Genomic DNA, 21,764 nt, shown 5'->3' with positions numbered 1-21,764 from the left:
ACTAGTTGACCTTATGTAATCATGCTTTACAGAGTAGTGTATCTCATTGCTCTTTGTTTCCTGTTTGTTGAATTTTTCACTCTTATCTTCATTTCCAACTCAGAAAAAAAAACCAAACAAATAAAAACACTTTGAACCTTGTTCCTGATAGATGTCCTGCTGGTAGGTGGACTCATATGGAGAGGGCTGGATGTCGGCATATTTGATGATGTCCATCTGCTCCTGCATCGGCACATAGACTGAGGGCTCGTCTTTACTCATGTCCATGTATCCGCCATCACTCTCACTTCCGAAAGACACATAGCTGAAGGGGGTACATAAAATGTGAAATGCAATTCAGTTATCTGACCTAAATGCTGATTTCTCCATGGTTGTGCGGCATATGACACTTTACGGATGAGCAGACATCTGTGGCTTCCTCTTGGAATGTGACATGACGGAGGTCTTAATTATGAAATCCCCTTTATTGTACAGAATGCTCCTCTATGCAGAGATTTGGTGGATATTTTATGTTTTTTTTTCTCTCTTACTCACCCTTTCCTCTGGCTGAGTGGAGTGCTTCCTCCAGAAATGAGGCAGCCATCATCTTGGTTCTTCTCGGCGTAATACTGCAGGAAAGTGTGCTTGTTCCTGTGCAGGTAGTCCACCAGGTCGCCATAGCGACAGTACTCTGTCACCAGGTACAGAGGGCCTGATTGGTGGATGAGAGAGAAAAAGAGGAAATACAATTATTTGTCAAACACAGACTAAAGTAGACAATGTTCTTAAAGAACCTTAGAGAAGACAAGACTATTTAAAATAATAAACTATTACTGTATTCTGAGCTCTGAAACTGTTATTATTGCACTGTAAGACTTTAATGGTGTAATTTTGGAGCAATGCACTTTTCATTCTTTTTACTTTAATTTTATATACTCTTTTATTCTTTGAATTGTATATTTTATTATTCCTCTAACATTTATTGTTTAATCTTGTTTTACTTCCTTAGGATGTTCATTTATGTGCAGCACACTGTACTGCTATTTGTATGAACTGTGTTAAATAAATAAACATGTTTTCCCTGTTACATGCATATTATTCATTTCTAACATGCTGATCTGAAAATTATTGACTAAAGTATTGCTGTCTTAAAAAAAAGTCCATTTGAAACTAGACTGAAATTATGTTACTATCTACCTACAGTATAATACATGGTTTGTGTCGTATGTGATTGTGTCTGATGAAAGCAGAAATGTATAATTTGATGAAGTGTTAAGAACTAAAGTATCTTTTTTAAAACAGACGTTGAAAACAGAATTATATGTATAGTATATATATAGTACTAGATACAAAATATAGGAAGTTCCTGATCTAAGAACATAAAATAGTAAAAAAAATTTCAGACTGTTTCATCTGCTAATCATGGTTTTCTATGTGCAGTTTTTAGATCAGATACCACAGACAATATTTTCAGGGTGGCCATGGCTCAGATGGTCGAGCAGGTCATCCAATAACCGAAGGGTTGGCGGTTTGAATCCCGCTCTGTCTATGTGCTGTTGTGTCCTTGGGCAGGACACGTCACCCTCCTTGCCTCCAGTGCTGCTACTCACACTGGCGTATGAATGTTTGGTGTTGGTCGGAGGGGCTGTAGGCGCAGACTGGCAGCCACGCTTCCGTCGGTCTGCCCCAGGGCAGCTGTGGCTACAAATGTAGTTTACCACCACCAGAGGGGTATGCGTTCATTCAAAAGCGCTATATAAATCTAATCCATTATTATTTTCTGTGAGAGGTCAGAAATCATTCCATTGCATGAAAGGAAGTCTGTTTCTTCATTTTAACGAAGAAATTTATTTTAAGTCTAGCTCAAAGCTGGAGAAATGTGACTGGAGAATAAAGAGGACACCCCCTGTTTGATGTCTTGATAATGACAGCATCTTTTTGTGCCTTTACACTGTATCTCTGACCCCTATTATAATTTAACACAGTATTAATTCTACCACTGAGTCTTTCTGTGATGCTCACCATGTTTCGTGCAAGCTCCGAGCAAGTTTACGATGTTGAGGTGAGGGCCGAGGTGACTCATGATCTTCAGCTCTGACATTAAGGCCTGAGTTTCGCTCCTCCTGGCTGTGGCTGTGCAAAAACAAGCAGAGAGACAGAAAGACTGATTATATAAATAATGGCTCATATAAAAATATTCTTATTTTGTAATGCTCATTAATGTATTTATATGTACACTATATGGACAAAAGAATCCAGATATATTGAATTCAGGTGGGGTGGAACGTACCTGGGCTACAAAACAATAATGACAAATGTCATAATATAGTTTCATATTGGGTAAATATCAGTGCATTGGTTAGTCTTGTTTAAATTGTTATCTTCGCTTCCATAATGCCTCAGAGTTGATTTTTACTTGATTTCTCTCAACACTCATCTTTTTTCTTTTAAATCTATAACTATGATTTTAAATGTTCTACCTCTACATTTCTAAAATATTTTTCATGTTCTGACGGTAAATAATAATTTTCTCCCACAACTAAGCATCTACTTTCTTCACATCTCACTCAGGAAAAAAACATGTCCCATTAAACTTTAAGGAAATATTGTTGTTTATGAACTATATGGACAAAAATATTGGGACACATCATGGCTGCAGCTGGTAAGATGTCCTGTTCATGCCAATTTTAGACATAAACATCAATAGTTCACTGAATTGTCCAAATACTTTTGTCCATATAGTGTATGTAACTCTAATGGTTTAATGCTCTGACAATGCTGTACATGTATATGGAGTTTGTAGAAGGGAATTGGAAACCGTGTCAGAAGGAGAGATAAAACCAGGGCCATGTGAGGTAGGTATGAGAACAGGAGAACAAAACATACTGAGACCAGGAGACCCTACGTCCATGCCAAACTGCTCAATGCCCCATTGGCTGAAACTCAAACCCTTCTGGCAGACTAACTACAGCTCAGCTTGATGCGTCTCTCACAGGAATATGGCACTGGTGTCACAATATTTGACAGCTTCACGGGGGACTGTACATTGTTCACCAAAGTACACAACGCACTCTCACATCATATGTCTTACATTTCAGCATTTTCACTGCCACCTTTGTGCTGGATTGGGAATGGGTGAGACCATACGCAGTTGCTTCGACCACCCTGCCAAAGGCTCCTGATCCAAGAGTCCGACCTGAAACACAAAGACAGGCTCAATAGAACAGACTCTGAATGGAGAATGAAGAAGAAACATTTCTGCTCATTAGAATATTGTGACAATTTACAACTGTCTGTTTTTGTTATTCCAAGAAAAGTGAGGTTAGATACTGGCTTGTTGCGAATAATTACAGAATGGTCCGGATTATTTTGGATTCAGCAGAGGTCTAACCATGGCAGGTCTGAGCTGCCTCTTTGTCTGGAGCAGCTGACTACCAGCATCACATCATCCAAGGATAACGTTTAAAAAGAGCATGAAAAATGGGGTGGAAATAGGACCACAGAGACTTTATTTAGTATTCAAGGCTATGTCAAGGCCACTCAAACCACCCACAGAACTGAAGTCACCTGGTGAAATCTGCAAAAAAATTACCAAAAGTCTGTGTAATATTCAATATGTTATTTTTTTAAAGTTCAGAGTAACTGCACTGAATTACATAATAGCTGTAGATTACTGAAAAAATCCCAAATGACCTTTTTGCATGTTGTATTTTAAGTGTTCTGGGAGGAATAATACTTTCTGTAATTCCTGTAATTTGACTTTAGAGAAACCTGAAAAAGGATGGCATCTATTTTCACATTCTGGCATGTTTTTTTGAGTACAAATATGAGGTGTTTGTTCTTTATTTTTTCATTTTATCCTATTTCCATTTTATTCTATACTACTCCACTATATCAGATATTATCAGAAAATATTACTATATACTTTAGTTTCACTACATTTTTGATTTTAAAATAAAGGTTTGACCTAAAGGATAATATAACAAGCTTTCAAAAAAGAAATTATTAATTAAACTAGTGGTTTCTATGCATTTTGACTTCTGATGTTTCACAGCAACAGTGTGTAGTCTTGGTTGATAGAAATTTATTGGTTCAAAACCCAAGGATTTGACCAAAATAACCCCAAATAAGTTTGTGTAACAGACCCTTGTTTTTCATTCTTTCCTCTCCATTAATCGAGTGATGAGCCTTCAGGTTTATCTGGCGTCCCTGAGAATAAAACTGGATTTTAAGTACTTCATTTCTAGCCAAAACAAAAGTAACATGTTGCAACAACACTGATATTTCAGGATGAATAATCTAATGATATTTGTATCTATGATGCTAGTATACTTTTGCACCACTACATTTTGATGTGAATAACGGACATAGTTTTAATTATGTAGGATTTTCTATGTAGGGTTTATGAAATGAAATGAAATAAAAATGATCCTAATTGTTTTTTTCTTTTTATTCCATGCAAATGATAAATACAAGTTGGAGAGGGGAAAAAACTTTAATAAAGTATTTTAATGTTTTTACACACTACATTTGGTGTGTTTTTCTTCCATTAAAAGTAACATGTTGTCTGATTTACCATTGCCGTATTAATGTGTCATGTAATGTCTTTTGTTTATATTTTCATGCTCACTAAGCTTGTATAAAGCAATTTTCTTTACTTTCTGAGTTTGACTTTACCTCTGTGCATAAATAACTAATTAATCCAATATACGCTGCATTGTGGCAGTATATCCAAATCAACTTAATGCATCGCCACATGTTTCAAAGGGCTTTAATGGGAAAAATTCACATTCTAATTAACATTCCTGTATTCTCCGTCATTGGTCCCCTGTCCCCCTGAGGACTCACCCAACACCAGGTTATCTCGGGGCATTTCCCAGGCCAGGTCATAGGGCAGGTGGATGGGGTCCACATAGATATACTCATGACCATCCTGACTCACAGACTCAATCACCTTCCATCTAATCTCATATCGAGGTTTCTGAAGACACCGAAAAAAACAAACACACAGGTAGAAAACTTCCAAAAAAAAAAGTATCTGCATTTTATAACTTGGTTTTATATTCATCAAACTGTAATGGAATATGATTAGTCCAAAGAATAAACAGTTGGTCCTACCTTTCTCCATACAGCGATGAGGAGAATAAAAGACATGATAATGATGACGACTAAGGCTAAAACAGCAGCCAACACTGCCACCTGGGAGAACAACGCTGCAACAGGAAAAATGATACCAACTGTTAGACTATGGAAACACAGAAACATGATGTCACAACTTCAGCTTTGATTAAAAAAAATATATATGTAGTAGATTTTGTCAGTATTGCTCTAGATCTTGCACAAACTGAACTGATTTTCAAGGTTAAAAATAATGTAGGATATTACCTTGTTTCATTAAAGGTTTCACAGTGTGTGGTGAGGAAATATGACCCTGAATACATTAACCCATAAAGACCCAAACAACCACTGGCAACCAAAATCATCTACCAATATAAAATGTGCAATAACTTCTGATCCATCAGACCTATCAATACATGTAAATAACTGGTGTAAAACACAGTTTATCATCTTTTCATGGTCATCAGATATGACCCATTTGGACATTCAGAGGCTCTGTAGTGAACATGGAAACACTGCCATCTTCTACAACATTGATTCAGTGACAGTGGATAAACACTGGGTTAATCTTCGGTTCATGATAAATTTTGTTGAAAAAGTCATATTTTCTTTATTGTTCTCTGTTTCTGATATTATGACAATTTACTTTAATCTGAGCTTTTATGACCATCTACATTGCAGGTGTCAAACATGAGGCCCGGGGGCCAAACATGCGGCCTGGGGACCAAATATGGCCCACCAAAGGTTCCATTCTGGCCCACAGGATGAAAGTGCAAAAATGTACCTGAGCAGCCCAGGTTGTCCAAATCATTTTGGTTCAGGTTCCACACATAGACCAATGTGATCTCAAGTAAAAAATCACAACACAATAACCCCTAAATAATGACAACTACAAATTTTCTTTGTGAAAAATTATGTGGAAAAAATTTGAGTAAATAAAGTAACATTACACTGTGAAAACATTTACATTTAAAAAACTATTCTTTCACAATAAAATGCAAATAAATACATAAATAAAAACAAAGATGAACAACCCCAAATGTGCAGTTTTAACAATATTCTGCCTGTTATCAAATGTTTATGTAACATTGTGTGTAATGTACATGTATAAGTAATACGTGGAGGCATAATATTGTTAAAATTGCACTAATTTTTCAAATGAAATTTCTGTTTTTTCAGGTTATTCACATCTTTTTTGTAAAATGTAAATATTTTCATAATTTAATTGGGGGTTTTTTGTACTAAAACAAAAAGAAAAACTTGGATTTGTCATTATTTATAGGTTATTAAGTCATTATTTTACTGGTCTGGCCCGCTTGAGATCAAATTGGGCTAAATATGGGCCCTGAACCAAAATGAGTTTGACACCCCTGATCTACATGATCTGTAAATGAAATATGGGAAAATACCAAATTTTTATTTGAGAAATGCAAAAGACAGAGGATAATATTATAATAAATGGTGATAAATCACTTAAGAAAGGTTAAATAGAGAGAAAAATTGCTGCAAAAGTAACAGTGGGTCTTTAGGGTTAAATATAGACTCCTAACAGCAGACAGTGCTGTGCAGAATATACATCTTGTCATTACAGCTAGCAGTGGTGTATTAAAATATGCATCTACTACTTTTGGCTCTTCCCTTTAGGTGTCACCACAGCATTATCATCTGCTTCCATCTGACCCTGTCTCCTGCATCTTCTTCTTTCACACCAACCATCTGCATGTCCTCCTTCACCACATCCATAAATCTTCTCTTTGGCCTTCCTCATTGCCCTCATCTTCATCTTCATCCTTCTGCCAATATATTCACTACCCCACCCCCTTCCCTGCTGCACAAGTCTGAACCATCTCAAGCTGGACTCTCTCACTTTGCCCCAAAAACATCCAACCTTAACAGTCCATCTGATGTGCACCTTCCTAATCCTATCAAAACTACTTACATATCAGTTTTTTATGCCATTTTATTTCTCATAGATTTGGGAAGGAATTCTAAACATCAGAAGTGTTCAGTACTAAAGTTGCAGAAGGTTGAGAACCCCTGATGTAGAGACACACACTGATATATTCAATGTGAAAAGAAATGAAATAAGACAGTGTGTGAATGACACCTACTACTGGACACCAGTTTGACGTCTCTTCTGTCGATGAGTCCAGCTTGGTTTGTGGTCTCGCAGCGCACTGTCACCTGCTGTGGCTTGTGGAAGGTCACCTCGCTCCGCACCTGGCTGGTTTTCCGAGTCTCGCTGTAGCTGACATTGGTCTGGATGCTCAGGACCTCTGGTTCCGGAGTCAGGGGCTGCCACAGCGTAGACTGGTTACTACACCTGCAGCAGAACACCACATCAACGGGTGGGATCACAGTGTGGTGCAAAAAGGAAAGTCAAATAAATGTCTGTGCATGGGTGGCCCTCTGGTGTCCAGCAGTGGTGGTGAACGGGAAGTGGTGTGACTTACTTGAGCATGCTGTCACAGCTGTACCAGTAAATGACTGGAGCTGGGACCCCCTCGGCCACGCAGGTCACCAAGTGTCTCTTCCCAGGGAGGTGGTGATCGGTGAGGTCTTTAATCTGAGACGGAACTGCAAACAGGAGGCACAGCAGTCACTCATCATTACTGACACAGATAACAACAAACTATGTCATTTTTTATGTTTTAAGAGTTCTGAAAATGGCCTGGCATACTAAAATAATGTTAGTTTTTATGGTTATATATAATGTGAGTTTTGAACACCTCTCACCTTGGACCTCCAGGTCAAAGGTCAGTTCCTTTCTGTCATCTCCATTTGTAACAAGAACAGTGTAGAGGCCTTTCTGTTCTGTTCTTACTCTTACCAAGGTGAGAGTACTGACATACCTGAGGTTGAGGAAAAACAGGAAAAGTTTAGGACCATATTTGGATTTTTACCTTCTTTTCTGCAGCTTAAATTTTCAGCTTTTTATTTTTAACGTGTATTGGCAAAAATGTGAAAACATTATCCTTAGACTAAGAGACTGGTTTGCATTTTCGTTGTGACATTAGTGGGTTCTGACAGGCATCATGTGTTTAGGGCTCATGTGTGATGAATGATGGAGTCCTGGCCTCTGGAGAGTATTGTGTTTCTCCCTGAACAGGCCTTATCTGGTGATGACGGATGAGAGTTAAACACCTCCGGAGCCTTGTGCTAAATGTCTGAATGTATCAGTGAATATGAGGTGTTTGCTTAAAGGCAGATAGACAGTTCAGTTTAGTTTGATGCTCCACCTGATCTCATGCTCCTGGTTGGTTATGATGATTTTGTCTCCTTTAATGTCGGCACCATCTTTTCTCCAGAACACCTGAGGGGTTGGGTAAGCTTCGATCTCCACCACCAGCTCCACATTTTCTTGTAACATGGCTGAGATGTTTAGTTGCTGAACAGGCTTCACATCCACAAAGCCTCGCTCTGAGGGAAAACATAAATACTGTCAGTCTGTGTGTTAATTCATATGTGACATCACTTTAAAATCTACTTCTTTATTTTAAGAATATAAAACTAGTATTATTATTATATTTCTCTTCTCTTTTTATATATTTAATTTTACTTAATTATCTATTTTTTATGTATGTTTTTATGGGGTTTTTTTTTGTAGGTTTGCTTACCTCTTGTATTACGGAAGAGGATTAGGGCCACTGGGAAAAAAACAACAAAAAACGGGCCCAATATTTTTTCTCATAATAATAACGAGAATAAAAATATTAGACTTTTTTTTTCAGTGGCCCTAATCCTCTTCTGTACTTGTATACTTTGTTTAAAAAAAAACAAACTTCAATTTGTGTGATGCACAAACAATAACTGACATTTTTCAAATTTTTGTGCCATGATGTGCCATATTTTTCAATAAAAATATTTATTAAGAAAAAGAATATAAAACTATATATTCACACAGTAATTCTAGTCTTGTTTCTGATGACGTTTTAGTGCATTCTGGGTACTTCCACTGGTGACACTGAACCACTGCTGCTCACTCTTGACCTTTCGTGCCCAGACATTATCTGTTTTTTCCACTGCGACGTCCAGGAAGCTTTACTAAACCGTCCTATCCTGCCTCTGTGGAGCACGGCCGTTCAAGATATTTAAGACTTTCATAAACATAACACACCTCACTGCAGACGGAGTAAGCATTCACACGCTGAGTGTATTCAGCGACACTCAAGACCCAAGCAGAAACAGATGCTCATGTAGGATGAATTCTTCTTTTGGTGGCCTCTAATGTTCTGCTTAAATATCAGATTTACTGGCTGAACTCAACTGATGCAATCTTTTCATGTTTACCTTGAGTCCATACACAAAAGTCTAAAAATAAAAATCTTTGCTTTCCAAGGTATTAATCGGGGTCAAAACTGTGTCAAAGGTTTATTTCACACTTTGAACAGAAAATAAATATCAGTGGTCTTCATTTCCTTTGAGAGAGGCACCTATCTCCCCCTGATCTGCAAAGGTTTACATAATAAGCAGTCTTCTCTCCGACAGAGTAACACAATAATAATCTGTCCAGCAGCAGTTTGTTTTAGTTGGTGTGTGTCTAACCGAGCACAGTGATGGTGACGCTGGCAGAAGCTGTCTGATCTTGGACTCCCTCATGGACGTGGCAGATGTAGTTTCCGCTGTGAGCCGTCGTGGTTTGAGAGAAGATCAGGCATGATCGCATGCTCATGGCAGAGAGGACGTCTGTCAGTGGATCAACCTCAATAACCTGAAAGACACACACAAACACATAGCATTTTAGATTAGATTAGATTAGATTACATTTGAATAAAATAGGTTACATTACATTTGAATAAAATAAATTACATCACATTAGATTACATTTCATTGCATTAGATTACTTAGAAAAAATTAGATGATATTACATTAAATTATATTAGAATAAAATAGATTAGATTAGATTAGATTATGTTACATTAGAATAAAATAGATTACACTACATTAGATTACTTTACAATAAAATAGATTACTCGATATTACATTGGAATAACTTAGATTACATTGCATTACATTACACTGTATTAGATTACATGACATTACATTTGAATAAAATGGATTGCATTACATTAGATTACATTAAATCATATTAGAATAAAATAGATTAGAATAAATTAGATTATATAACATTAATTAAAATAAATAGATTACATTAGATTACATTAGATCGCATGAGAATAAAATAGATTACATTACATTTGATTGCATTTCATTGTATTAGAGTATTTAGAATAAATTAGATTAGATTACATTACATTTGAATAAAATAGATTAAATTACATCACATTAGAATAATTTAGATTAGATCAGATCAAATCAGATTAGATTAGATTAGATTAGATTAGATTAAACTTTATTTTCATTACACATGTACAAGTACAAAGTGACTAACCACAGGTGCAATCAGTACACAGTATGTACATAAATATTCAGGATCGAGTTTTGGGGTGATGTATATCTGTACTATATGGATTATTATATACAGTTTGTTAACTGTGTTATAATGCTGAGTTTACTTCAACATGTTGAGGTTTAGTGAGTTTCTCTTTAGTAAATCTATGATCTGTGAGATGCCACTACATGGTGCTGAAAAAAATTGTCAGATTTGTGGCAAACTTTCCACATTTAAGATCCAGTTTTCACAGTCCATCATCGATCAAAAGTGAGGTGTGTCTCTACATCTTGATGCAATTTGGGCTCGGTCACGAGAACTGACAGAAATCATGAGGGGAAAACCGAACAAAAGCTCTTGTTCTGCTCCACTCCCACTCACCTGACTGTTGGGGATATCCCAGGAAAAAAATACCAGCTCCACTCCGTGTACCGTGCAGTTCACTGTCAGCGGTTCGCCCTGCTTCAGGACGGTCTTCGATGCAGTGATGTAGGCGTCGATGGCCTCTGGGACTGGAACAGAGAGTGTGGGGGTGAGGAGAAGGAAGCATTACTGACATGATTTAACAAAACCACATGCAGAAGAGTCTCCAATCACATATAAAAATGTTTTAAAATAACATCTTTCCCCAAAATTATTTTCATCCATTCATACTAACATAACTCAAAAAATTACTTGTCTTTTACAATTCCATCCAGAGAGACCAGGAACTTTATAGACCCACACAGGAACAAAATATGCATCGAGTCATATTTTTTAACCTTTCAATGCTTTAAAGAACAATCCTCCTATAAAAGTCCAACATATCTTGAAGTGTACTGAAGTAGGTGCCTTATTTACAATATACAGCTCTGGAAAAAAATAAGAGACCACTGCAAAATGATCACTTTCTCTGATTTTACCATTTATAAGTATGTGTTTGAGTAAAATGAACATTTTTGTTTTATCCTCTAAACTACTGACAACATTTCTCCCAAATTCCAAATAAAAATATTGTTATTTAGAGCATGTATTTTCAGAACACAACACATGGTCAAAATAACAAAAAGATGCAGTGTTTTCAAACCTCAAATAATGTAAAGAAAACAAGTTTATATTTATCTCTAAACAACACAATACTAATGTTGTAACTTGGGAAAAGTTCAGACATCAGTATTTGGTGGAATAACCCTGATTTTCAATGACAGCTTTCATGTGTCTTGGCTCTCCACCGTTGCTGTTGGATGACTTTATGCAGCTCCTGGCAGAGAAATTCAAGAAGCTCAGCAACGTTCCATGGCTTGTGACCATCCATCTTCCTCTTGATTATATTCCAGAAGTTTTCAAAGCGGGTTCAGGTCTGGAGATTGGGCTGGCCATGACAGGGTCTTCATCTGGTGGTCCATCATCCAGACCTTTATTGACCTAGCTGAGGCCAGGAGCATTGTCCTGATAGAAAAACCAGTCCTCAGAGTTTGGGAACATTGTCAGAGCAGAAGTCCAGTAGTTTTCAATAGTTACTTTTTTTTATTCCAATTACTTTTGCAGTACTAATAGTACCGTTTTTGGCTATTGTAAGAAGATAGTGATGGCCCCAGTAGTGGTTTTTATACTTCTCCTTCTTAAATAAGCCATGGATTGTGTTTATTCAGTAGAATAAGGTGTGCTTGTGTTGGAATTTAACAGACAAAGGAATGGAATGGCTGTCATACATGCACACATGCTGATTGACTTATTTATTTGTTCTGTAAGCCGTTCCCAGATATGTTAGGCTGCTGAGGTGTTTTCATATTCTTGTGTTTATGCAGAAATGCAGATGAAACGTAATTTCGTTCTGCACTGTATCCGTGGTGGTATTGTGTTTGAATGACAATGAAGTGAATCTTGAATCTTGATCTTGAATCTTCACAGGAAAATGCAGTGGTCTCTTAATTTTTTCCAGACCTGTATATACATATGCAAAAACTGGTAATGAAACCAATAAAAAGGCAATTCAGTAAACAATAAAACAAGAAACTTGGATAAACAAAGGTGATAAAAACAATAAAAGGCAATTATTCTTAGCAACCCTAGCAGCTTCACTATGTATTTGATGATGTGGGAATGAATTTTAGAGAACTACGCTACATGGATTTGGAGGAATGCGATGGATATTTTATGGGATTTATTATGAAGCTTTAAAAAGAGAAGATTCATTAACTTTAACTGTTGTGGCGTAGGCTGACGTGCTAACTCTGTGTATGAGAGTTTTAGGGGAGTTCCAACACAACTGAATTTTCACTTTGGAAACCACTGTTCTTCAACACCTACCCACTATGCTGAAGACGTAGAAGGCCTGGGAGTCCTTCACCTCCCCGTTCAGCTCTCCACGACACACATAGGTCCGGTCCTCCAGCGCCGCCTTGTAGCCCTCACCGGGGACATAAACGCCCTTCAGAGGCAGGTCAGTGTCCTTCTCGTAAAGGGTGACGCTGATGTTGGGGTTGGTGACCAAACAGGGGATGGTGCTTTCCTCGCTGGTCTTAGTGACCATGCCATGAGAGGTCTCTATGAACCACATATCAGGGTCTGTGGATGGAGACGTGACTGATTATTGAAAATGGATGGATGTGGATGAAACATTCAGTCCTGTCTTACTTTCATTAATATTTTATTTGCTCACATAAAATTCTCACAGTCAAAGATAGAAATACCTGAAATAGCATCAGTAAAATAAGTTATAAGATCATTAGAATGAAAGAAAAAAATGAATGAAAGAAAGAAAAATGTCTTTATAGTTTATTTTGGATTCTTCTGGACATGTGCAAGGCAAGGTGAGTTCATGTATATGGTGCATTTCAGACGCAATGGAAAATATGTTTTACATACATGCAAGGAAATAAAAACAAAGAGCTAAAGAATAAAAGATACCTCTGTTAACTAAAACTATCTACTGATCTAAAATGTTTAATAACTTTTGATCCACTAAGTCTATCAGTACATGCAAATAATCCAGGTAAAATACAGTTTGTCAGTTTTTCACTGGTATCAGATATGACCAATATGGACGCTCAGCGTCTCCATAGTGAACAAGGAAACACCATCATTGATTCAAAATGACAGTGGTTGTTTTTATGTTCAGTTAATGATATATTTGGCTTTTCTACAGTTTTCTCTATTTTGATATTATAATGTTTGCATTTCCAGGGCCTTTATGAACATCTTTATGGTAACTAAATATATATTTTGGAAAAACCTGCCTGTCATTGAAAAATACATAAGCCAGAGGTTGTTATTATTATAATAAAAGGAGATAAATTACCTGCGAATGGTCAGATTTAGGGGGAAATTCAATTACAAGTTGTCACAAAAATAATACTGGATCTAAAAACATTTAGACTTACAGTGTGATAAGGAAAGAGTGGGTTGTTTGCAACGTAGCCGCTAAATCCAGCTTCTCCATGTTTAGTCTGGACTCTGGGCTTAGTCCATAGATCTAAGAGTCCGAAACAGTTTATATTCCTTGAACGTATCACTAATGTATTCTGGGCCTAAACCAGTCAGTGATTTATAGACCAGTACCAGCTCTTTCAAATCTATTCTGTGACTAAATAGAGGCCGGTGCGAAGATTTAAGCCCTGCTCTAATGTGCTCTGAGCCATTTGATGCTCTTTTTAGAAGTCCAGTAAAAATACTATTAAAGGAATCAACTGTCCTGGAGATGAAAGTGTGGATCTGCTTCTCTTAGTCATTTTAGGACACAAAACAAAAAAAGGCCTATGTTTATATTCTTAAGATGGACGACATGTTTTGGTGACAGCTTTGATATGGCTGGTGAAGGTCAAATTTTAGGGAATATGTTCTGTTTTTATTGGAACATTGTTATGTTTTATCTTAGAGGAAAAACTAGTCATTATTGTAATTCTCTCTGCCATTCAACTTGTAGATGCTCCATTGCAGATATTCCTTTACATGTGTAACTTCGGTAGCAAATCCTTTTTATTGGTTATCATCACATTCATTATTCTATAGATTCAATGGGATTAATAAAGCTACTTTTGCTGCATTTTAATATTTTTAACTGATGAAACACAACAGTCTCTTTTGTGTTTCTCTTTAATCTGTACCAGACATACTGCATTTGTGCTTCTTATGTAAATTTGTATATAGCCTGTAGAGTTTTATTACTATTATTATTTATTATTATTATTATTATGTATGGATATTTTCTTGCACTTGAATTGGTGAATTTCCCATTGTGGTATCAATAAATTCTTACCTTATCTTATCTTATCTTATCTTATATCATATCATATCATATCATATCATATCATATCATATCATATCATATCATATCATATCATATCATATCATACCTTACCTTACCTTACCTTATGTTAATGAAACTACAATAGAAATAACATACAGTAATTTACATATTCATCATAAATGAATGGGTAAACCGTCCCACCTGGAACAAACACCGCCACCTCCTCGGTCTCTCCGGTTCGTCGATCAATACACTGATAGACCCCTGTGTGCTTCCAGCTGACATCCCACAGCGTCAGAACACTGGATGTGTCACCGCTTTGCACTATTTGGTAGCTTTGCCTGCCATATTGGGTTTGCTCCACTTGAACATAAGGCACATCGTCCCTCTTAAACTCCCAGGTCGTCTCCCCCAAGCCAGTACAAGTCAGGGTGAGGGAAGATCCCTGAGTCAGGACGAAGTCTTTGTCACCAGGTGTGATGTCCAGGCAGCTCAGCTCAGGACAGAGATACAGGAGAGCTGCAGTTTACAAAACAAGGAAAAGGTCAGGTGGGAGGTCAAGGAATCAGCAGCAGAGGGGTCAGAGGTTAAATCAACAGCACAGGACAGATTCTGTTCAGACTCTAAATGATGAAGGATACATGTTGTCTGGAGCCATAAGTGGGAGGATAGTGATGCTGTGTCAGTGACAGATGTGTTTATAATGACAGAGGTCGATTTATATCCATTTGTTGTCTTTCACATCAAAGTATGGTGTTATGTCTAAGGCCAGTTACAAATTACTCTCTGTGTTCTGACCTTTACTGCAATTAAATAAAACTGTCTCTAAGAACTTCTTCCACTGTCAGAACATCTTAACCTTGAAATAAAACCCTGAAATTAATGTTAAATACTACTTGTTTTTACACTAAAGAAAATTATTTGTCCTTTGTCCAAATAGAACCTCTAAACCTGTTCAAATGAAATCATGTACATGTATAAGATTTGTTATAAACATAAAATAGAGTGAAGTTTTTGACTCCCTCAACACTTTACCTCTACATATCTAGTATATATGATGGCTATGTAACCTAATTTTCCACCAAATATTGGGTCTACACTTTTTAGTTGAATTCCCTCTTCTGTATATATTTGTAATACTGTAGTTTTTCCCCAAAGTTGTCTTATATATATTATGAAAAAAATTCATTTTTTTTCCCTTAAACTATTTCTCTGCACATTATGTATAATTTTGCAGGATGATTGATCATGTGATGTAAAACCACAGGATTTCTGTGTATATGTTTTCTCTAGAAGTCTGCAGAAGAGCTGAGATAACTTTTTGTTGTTTTACTTATATTTTACTCATTTTACTTTAGCTATATTTTACTTTAGTAAGTTATGTCATGTTTTGATGCCTTACTTAATGTGAAATACTCCACTATCAGTATCTGTAGCATCACTTTTTGCTTTTCCAGTCATTTTCAGTTTTTGTTGGCAGACTAAGAAACAAGCTCTTACCGGTAACTGTGAGTGTCAGATGTAGAGTGGACACTGTCACACTCCTCATGTTGGACGTCGTCAATGCACTTTGTTCTGCAAGGACAGAATGAATGATTTTACCTTTCGTGTTAACTTTTTCAATATTCAGTGCAAAGTAACACAGCTGCAGGAACGCTCTTGTTTGCATTCAGTCCAACTGATAAATAACACCATAACAAGCATCTTTCTAGAGGAGATCAGCTTGACAACATGATAGATCGTGCTCCTGCCTTCATGAGACCCCAAGGGTTAAGTGAGAGTTGAGAAAATAAATGTCACTGCAATCTGCTTCTAGTCAAAGGAAATAACATAAAACTACGCACTATTTGTACAAAGTGAAACAAAAAGTATTGAGTTTGCTGTCAGGGGGTGTTTTTAATAGCTTCTGGCTGGCTCACAGAGTGTGAGGTGCAGAAGCAGCTCGCTCTGGAGGTATTTGATGCCTCACTGCACTGGGACAGAGTGACAATGTCTGGCTCTTTTTGTTCCTGGTGCACCGCCATTCTGCCTGCTAACAAACAGGTCACTGTGTGTGGCTTTGCAACATGCTCAATGGCAACAATGCTGTGTCCGAGCTATTCTAGCAGCCGTGCTGAGCCATTAATTGGTTTTGGTGTAAACAAAAGTGAAAATGAGGGCATTCGCATCAGCTGCTAACACAGGAATGCACTTTGAGAATTGAAAGGGTTGCTATGGTTTTGTGATACTAATGGGATATCATGTTGTACACCTATGTGTTATCAGCATCACAAAACTCATTCAAAAGCTTTTACGGTTAAAGGTGACTAATACTTAGCATCTTTACCACGCCAGCATTAACCAAAGTTAGCTCTGGACTTATGTTCTAACTGGACTGAAGACTAAAAGGGCAGAAGAAAGAGGGGAGGGGAGGGGAGGGGAGGGGAGGGGAGGGGAGGGGAGGGGAGGGGAGGGGAGGGGAGGGGAGGGGAGGGGAGGGGAGGGGAGGGGAGGGGAGGGGAGGGGAGGGGTGGGTTGCTGTTATGTTTTGGGATGGGGGTTAAGGCTTGCAGCACACATATGTCTGGAAACAGTTAAGGATGGATCACAGGCTTCTACGCAAGAGGGTGGGAAAGAGAGAGAGGGCGGAAGAGCGAGCCTTGGGAAGACCGAGGGTGGAGGAGGAAAAGAAGGAGGGAGTCAGTGGAAACATTTCAAAATGCATCTTGAGAAATCTCAGCCACTTAGTGTTTTACTTGATAATGCAATCCAGTGTTATGGGCTCTATTTTAAGAACTTGGACTATCTATGTGCATTGTGTCATTTAAACATGCTTAAAGGATTATATTTTCCTATGAAATCATGAATTACACAGTGTTCTTGTCATTTATGTTGATTAACGGAGAATGTTTGGCAGAATCACCTTGAAGATTATTCTAGACTTTGTGCTGAAGTTCGTTATGAGTCATACGTGGATGTTGTTCAATGAAAGAGATGAGTGATCAGTTTGGTAGTTGTGAGGTTAAAGCTGTTACTTTAACCAGATACACATTGTCTTTTTAAATTAACTGCCTTTGGCACTTCCGCTCCCAAAACGAAAAGCTCTTGAGTTGCTCCAAAAACATGACTGGACCATTTCCTCCCCCGCCTTCTGTTTCTAATAAAAAGGCAACAAGGAATGACGGAAAGAGGGAGAGATACTTTTTAACATACACACACATCTGTATAGGCACACAGCACACACTGCATGCCAACATATACGATAAAACACACAGTGTACTTACAGGCACACGCTGTATTACATCCCAGCCTCCCCATCACACACACACACACACACACACATACACACACACCTACACACACACACACACAGACCTCCCCTTCTTCCCTTTTTTGTCACTGGTCTCTGTGTACAGTTCACGTTCCCACAGTATTTTCCTAAAACTTTCCCAGGATGGGTGATACACTAGGGACCCTCCTGGTGACGACGGCAAGAGCAGAGGGGTCACTTTATCCCGAAGACCCCAGCGGCCAACCACAGGGGACTGAGGAAGCCATACATCAGCACTTAAAAGTGCCAGTAACTCCAGTGTCAGTGACAGTGACACTGGGGTTACTGGTGAGCGATGGCGGGCAAAAGTGGTGACTCCAAAGGCATGTGTCACTTGGCAGTATTAGAACTAACAAATCTTATTGTGACTGGCTGCTGGCGCTATTTTTACTACAACAAGAAAAACAGCTATGTCAGGCCTGCAGCTGGATATGAGTTACATTTGACCTGCAGAAAAACGTTCCTTGTTGAACGAAAATCGAGGTGTGTTCAAATCATGTTTTTGGTCTTTGTATGGGACGGAAAAATAATGTTTGGCTACTGCAACATGATGAAGTTTAATGTTGACCAATGGGCAGTGGGAGACTTTGAACAGAGGAATCTGACCCCTACAGGGAGCCAGCAGACCACTTCAAACACTGAAAGGATGACTTTTAAGATCAAGATGATGGAGATTTAGGAACCTGCCACAGAAGAATCAGGGTGGTAGTAGTCCTGTGCCCAAGAGATAACTGTTGTACTAAACATAGCTGTTACTCTGCTAATGGCGATTCTGGTCAGGTCTTTGTTCAAGGAAGGAATAGACAATGTTATGAAGAGTTAAGAGAGTCCAGACACTCCCTGACAATAAAACACTAGTGAATCTGCCAAGACGGTTTGGCAGCAATTCAGCAACTTTGTTTCCCGCTTTATGCAAACACTAGTAGTTTGACCCTTAAGACTCTAAAAGCCTTTCTAAGAGACAGTAGAATGCTGTTTGATAAAATCTACAGCATCTATTTGTCAAGTCACATCCAGTCAAGTGGGTCTAAATCAGAGGATAAGATCTTGTACAGGGTCTTTAAGACTAAAACAATCTGCAAAACATTTCCCTAACGCTTGAGTTTATTGTTGTGTTTCTAATCTTTGAAACAGGATACCCTATTCCAGTAATGATCATGGAGGTCTGACAGAGGTCTGAGGTCTGTTTATTTCTAGCGATGGCACAGTAATCACCGTGAGGGATAAACTGTGATCCTGCTGTATGAGATTTCCCACAGATGCTGGGAATCTGGTGGCTGATTGACCCTTCCCAGTTTTCACAAACAACGCTGTTACACTCAAAGTGTCACCATCTAACAAGGACGAATGGTAAACTCGCCCTCAGCGGGATGGACGCAGCCCACGCACAGCCTCAGGATACAGCTCGACTGTGTTAACTCAATTCCCTTAGCTGCCTGTAATCCCACTTCTGGGATTATCTACAGTATATATACCAGAGCAGCATGTTTGATTCAAACATCTGGCAATGATGAAGCAGTCCGTGCTGAGGTGGGAACTGCTTTCTGAGGAGTTTGCTTGAGCACTTCCCAAGGGAGGAAAGGTTGCACTTGGAAAAAAGGGGAAAAAAATCAAATCAATAACAAAAGCGAGAAAGATGTCCAAGAAGCCTCCTGTAGTGCAGCTGGAAAGCTCTGATTTCCTGTAGAGGGAAATTTTCTGGCCTTGTGTGGGTGTAAACCAGTGATGCATCAGTGACACAGCAGACCACCACTAACTAGAGACTCACAAAGACAACAAAACATGCCACAATGAGTAGAAAATAAAACATAATGAAACTTTTTTAAAGCAAAAACTGCCTCAAATGACACACTGGATGGACAAACAAAAAACGAGCAAACAAAAACAAACAAAATACACAATCAGCACACAAGAAGAGGTCAATTAGACAAATGACAAAGCATGACAGCGCTTCAACGTACCGCAAGAATACTACACAAAGCACCAGACAGTGGAAAAACAGTGAGGGCAGCATGCAGACATACGGAATACAATTTATGGCAAACTCCACATCAAAGCATGGAGTGGGAGCACACACACAGGCTTACATCACAGACAGTGATGTTTACTGCACTGAAGTGTACAGGAAGCTGTGATCTGCAAAACAAACAGCTCCAATTTAATGGTAACTTCGTTCCAAAGCAAACAACTATAGGAATCATCAGTGGTACTGAACACTTTATTAGGACATGCACTAAATCACGTCTCTAAAATAACCTCAGTGCAGAGTAAATGTACATGCCATAAAGGTCCCCCAGGTTATTTTTTTCTTTTTTTTTTTTGTTTTTTTTAGTTTAGACGGATGTCGAGGTTTCTTGTCATATCTCAGAACAGCAGGACTTTGGCGAGCTCTGTGGGAAAAAAATGACCCAGAGTGTCTTAGTTTAAACAAACCTCCATTTTTATCACTTGACTCCGATAGACTAACCCCCTGAGGAAAACCTTATGGTCCCTCAGCATCAGAACTGCCCCAAACGGCCTCGCAGTCCCCCATTTTCTCCATGACAAAGAGCTGTAATAATGAGGGATAAAGTGCGTGCAGCAATACATGCAACACATGTCACCAACATGCGGTTGGAAGATGTGAGTTACTGTAAGCAGGAAATGCTTCAAGTGTGATGAAGTGTGCACTCTTTTTTTGGAGTATACATCACAGTAATCCATCTTTCATAGAGAAGGGAATGCAACAGCACTTTTAAGACATTTTAAACACTTTTAAAACAACCCTTTAAGCCTTTGTATATCTAAGTTGTACATCCAACATAATTTATTTAAGGCTAAGTGTGTAGTGTTACATGACATCATAATTCAATCATTTTGTAAGCACAGATGACAAAATTAACCATAATGATAAAATTAAAGCATTTATTGCAATGATATTCATCACAATATGAGGTTAGATTCAATGCTAACAGGCCATTTTAAGGACTAGAGACTTTCTTGAATAACACTGATGAAAGACTTTGACTTGAAAAGAACAATAATTGCCTCTGATTTCAATTCTGCATAGAACCCAATTAAGATTTAAAGGGGTCATATTTTGCTAAACCCACTCTTATTAGTCTCTGATACATTTATTTGTGTATTTGGACCCTAATAGTTCATAAAGTTTGAATTTGAACCCTCCAGGTGCTGCAAACCTGTCTTGATATTCATTCTGGTAAAAATCGAGTGGATTTCTACAACCTGTTTCAATTCCTGCTTAATTTGTTACGTTTTATAAATAGTTATGTCATGACATTTGCGCATATAAGGTCAAGACTTCTGACGAACACATTCTCCAAGTACACCATAATTGTTCATCAGCAGCAGCGGTTGTAGTAAAAACTGAAAATATGTCCAAACTTTGAGCCGATTACCTAAAATGTTCAGTTGTTGATTGTATTAACGAATACAAGTGGCTGAATGGGACTGAAAGCATGGTCAACAACCTGGAGGGGGTGGGGCGTGAAGTGGCTCATGTGCATTTAAAGGGCCAGCGCTCAAAATGACCTTTCTGGTGTCATTACTCAGAAATAGGGTTGAAGATGGACCTGTGGAGTTGAATTAATGAAGAATTCTGACCCAAGCATAGCATTTACAGTTTATGTAGACCACAGGGAAATGTTTTAAAATGTAAAATTCCATTTAAAAAAGCAAAATATCACTCCTTTAAAACTGGGTGTCAGTGATTGTGAAATGGAAAGAAGAAAATGTCC

At 38.1% G+C, this 21,764-nt stretch overlaps 1 protein-coding gene across 1 annotated transcript in view; it reads right to left on the bottom strand.

Annotated features, from left to right (window-relative positions):
- The window catches only part of pdgfrb (platelet-derived growth factor receptor, beta polypeptide), a 35,545-nt gene that overhangs the window by 8,877 nt on the left and 4,904 nt on the right, over nucleotides 1-21,764 (bottom strand). The window contains exons 2-16 of the mRNA XM_030145614.1: nucleotides 16,218-16,292; nucleotides 14,919-15,236; nucleotides 12,779-13,036; nucleotides 10,871-11,001; nucleotides 9,643-9,808; nucleotides 8,337-8,517; nucleotides 7,834-7,949; nucleotides 7,551-7,674; nucleotides 7,209-7,420; nucleotides 5,098-5,192; nucleotides 4,828-4,960; nucleotides 3,071-3,175; nucleotides 2,002-2,112; nucleotides 535-691; nucleotides 138-304 (exon numbers count right to left, since the gene is read on the bottom strand). Coding sequence (XP_030001474.1) covers nucleotides 138-304; nucleotides 535-691; nucleotides 2,002-2,112; nucleotides 3,071-3,175; nucleotides 4,828-4,960; nucleotides 5,098-5,192; nucleotides 7,209-7,420; nucleotides 7,551-7,674; nucleotides 7,834-7,949; nucleotides 8,337-8,517; nucleotides 9,643-9,808; nucleotides 10,871-11,001; nucleotides 12,779-13,036; nucleotides 14,919-15,236; nucleotides 16,218-16,266 — 2,323 coding nt within the window. The 5' untranslated portion in view covers nucleotides 16,267-16,292. The remainder of the gene's footprint in view (nucleotides 1-137; nucleotides 305-534; nucleotides 692-2,001; nucleotides 2,113-3,070; nucleotides 3,176-4,827; nucleotides 4,961-5,097; nucleotides 5,193-7,208; nucleotides 7,421-7,550; nucleotides 7,675-7,833; nucleotides 7,950-8,336; nucleotides 8,518-9,642; nucleotides 9,809-10,870; nucleotides 11,002-12,778; nucleotides 13,037-14,918; nucleotides 15,237-16,217; nucleotides 16,293-21,764) is intronic.

The sequence above is a fragment of the Sphaeramia orbicularis genome, chromosome 10 (assembly GCF_902148855.1).
Source record: "Sphaeramia orbicularis chromosome 10, fSphaOr1.1, whole genome shotgun sequence".
Taxonomy (NCBI): domain Eukaryota; kingdom Metazoa; phylum Chordata; class Actinopteri; order Kurtiformes; family Apogonidae; genus Sphaeramia; species Sphaeramia orbicularis.
Note: the sequence above shows the minus strand (reverse complement) of the source record. Positions and strands in the feature narration are given on the sequence as shown.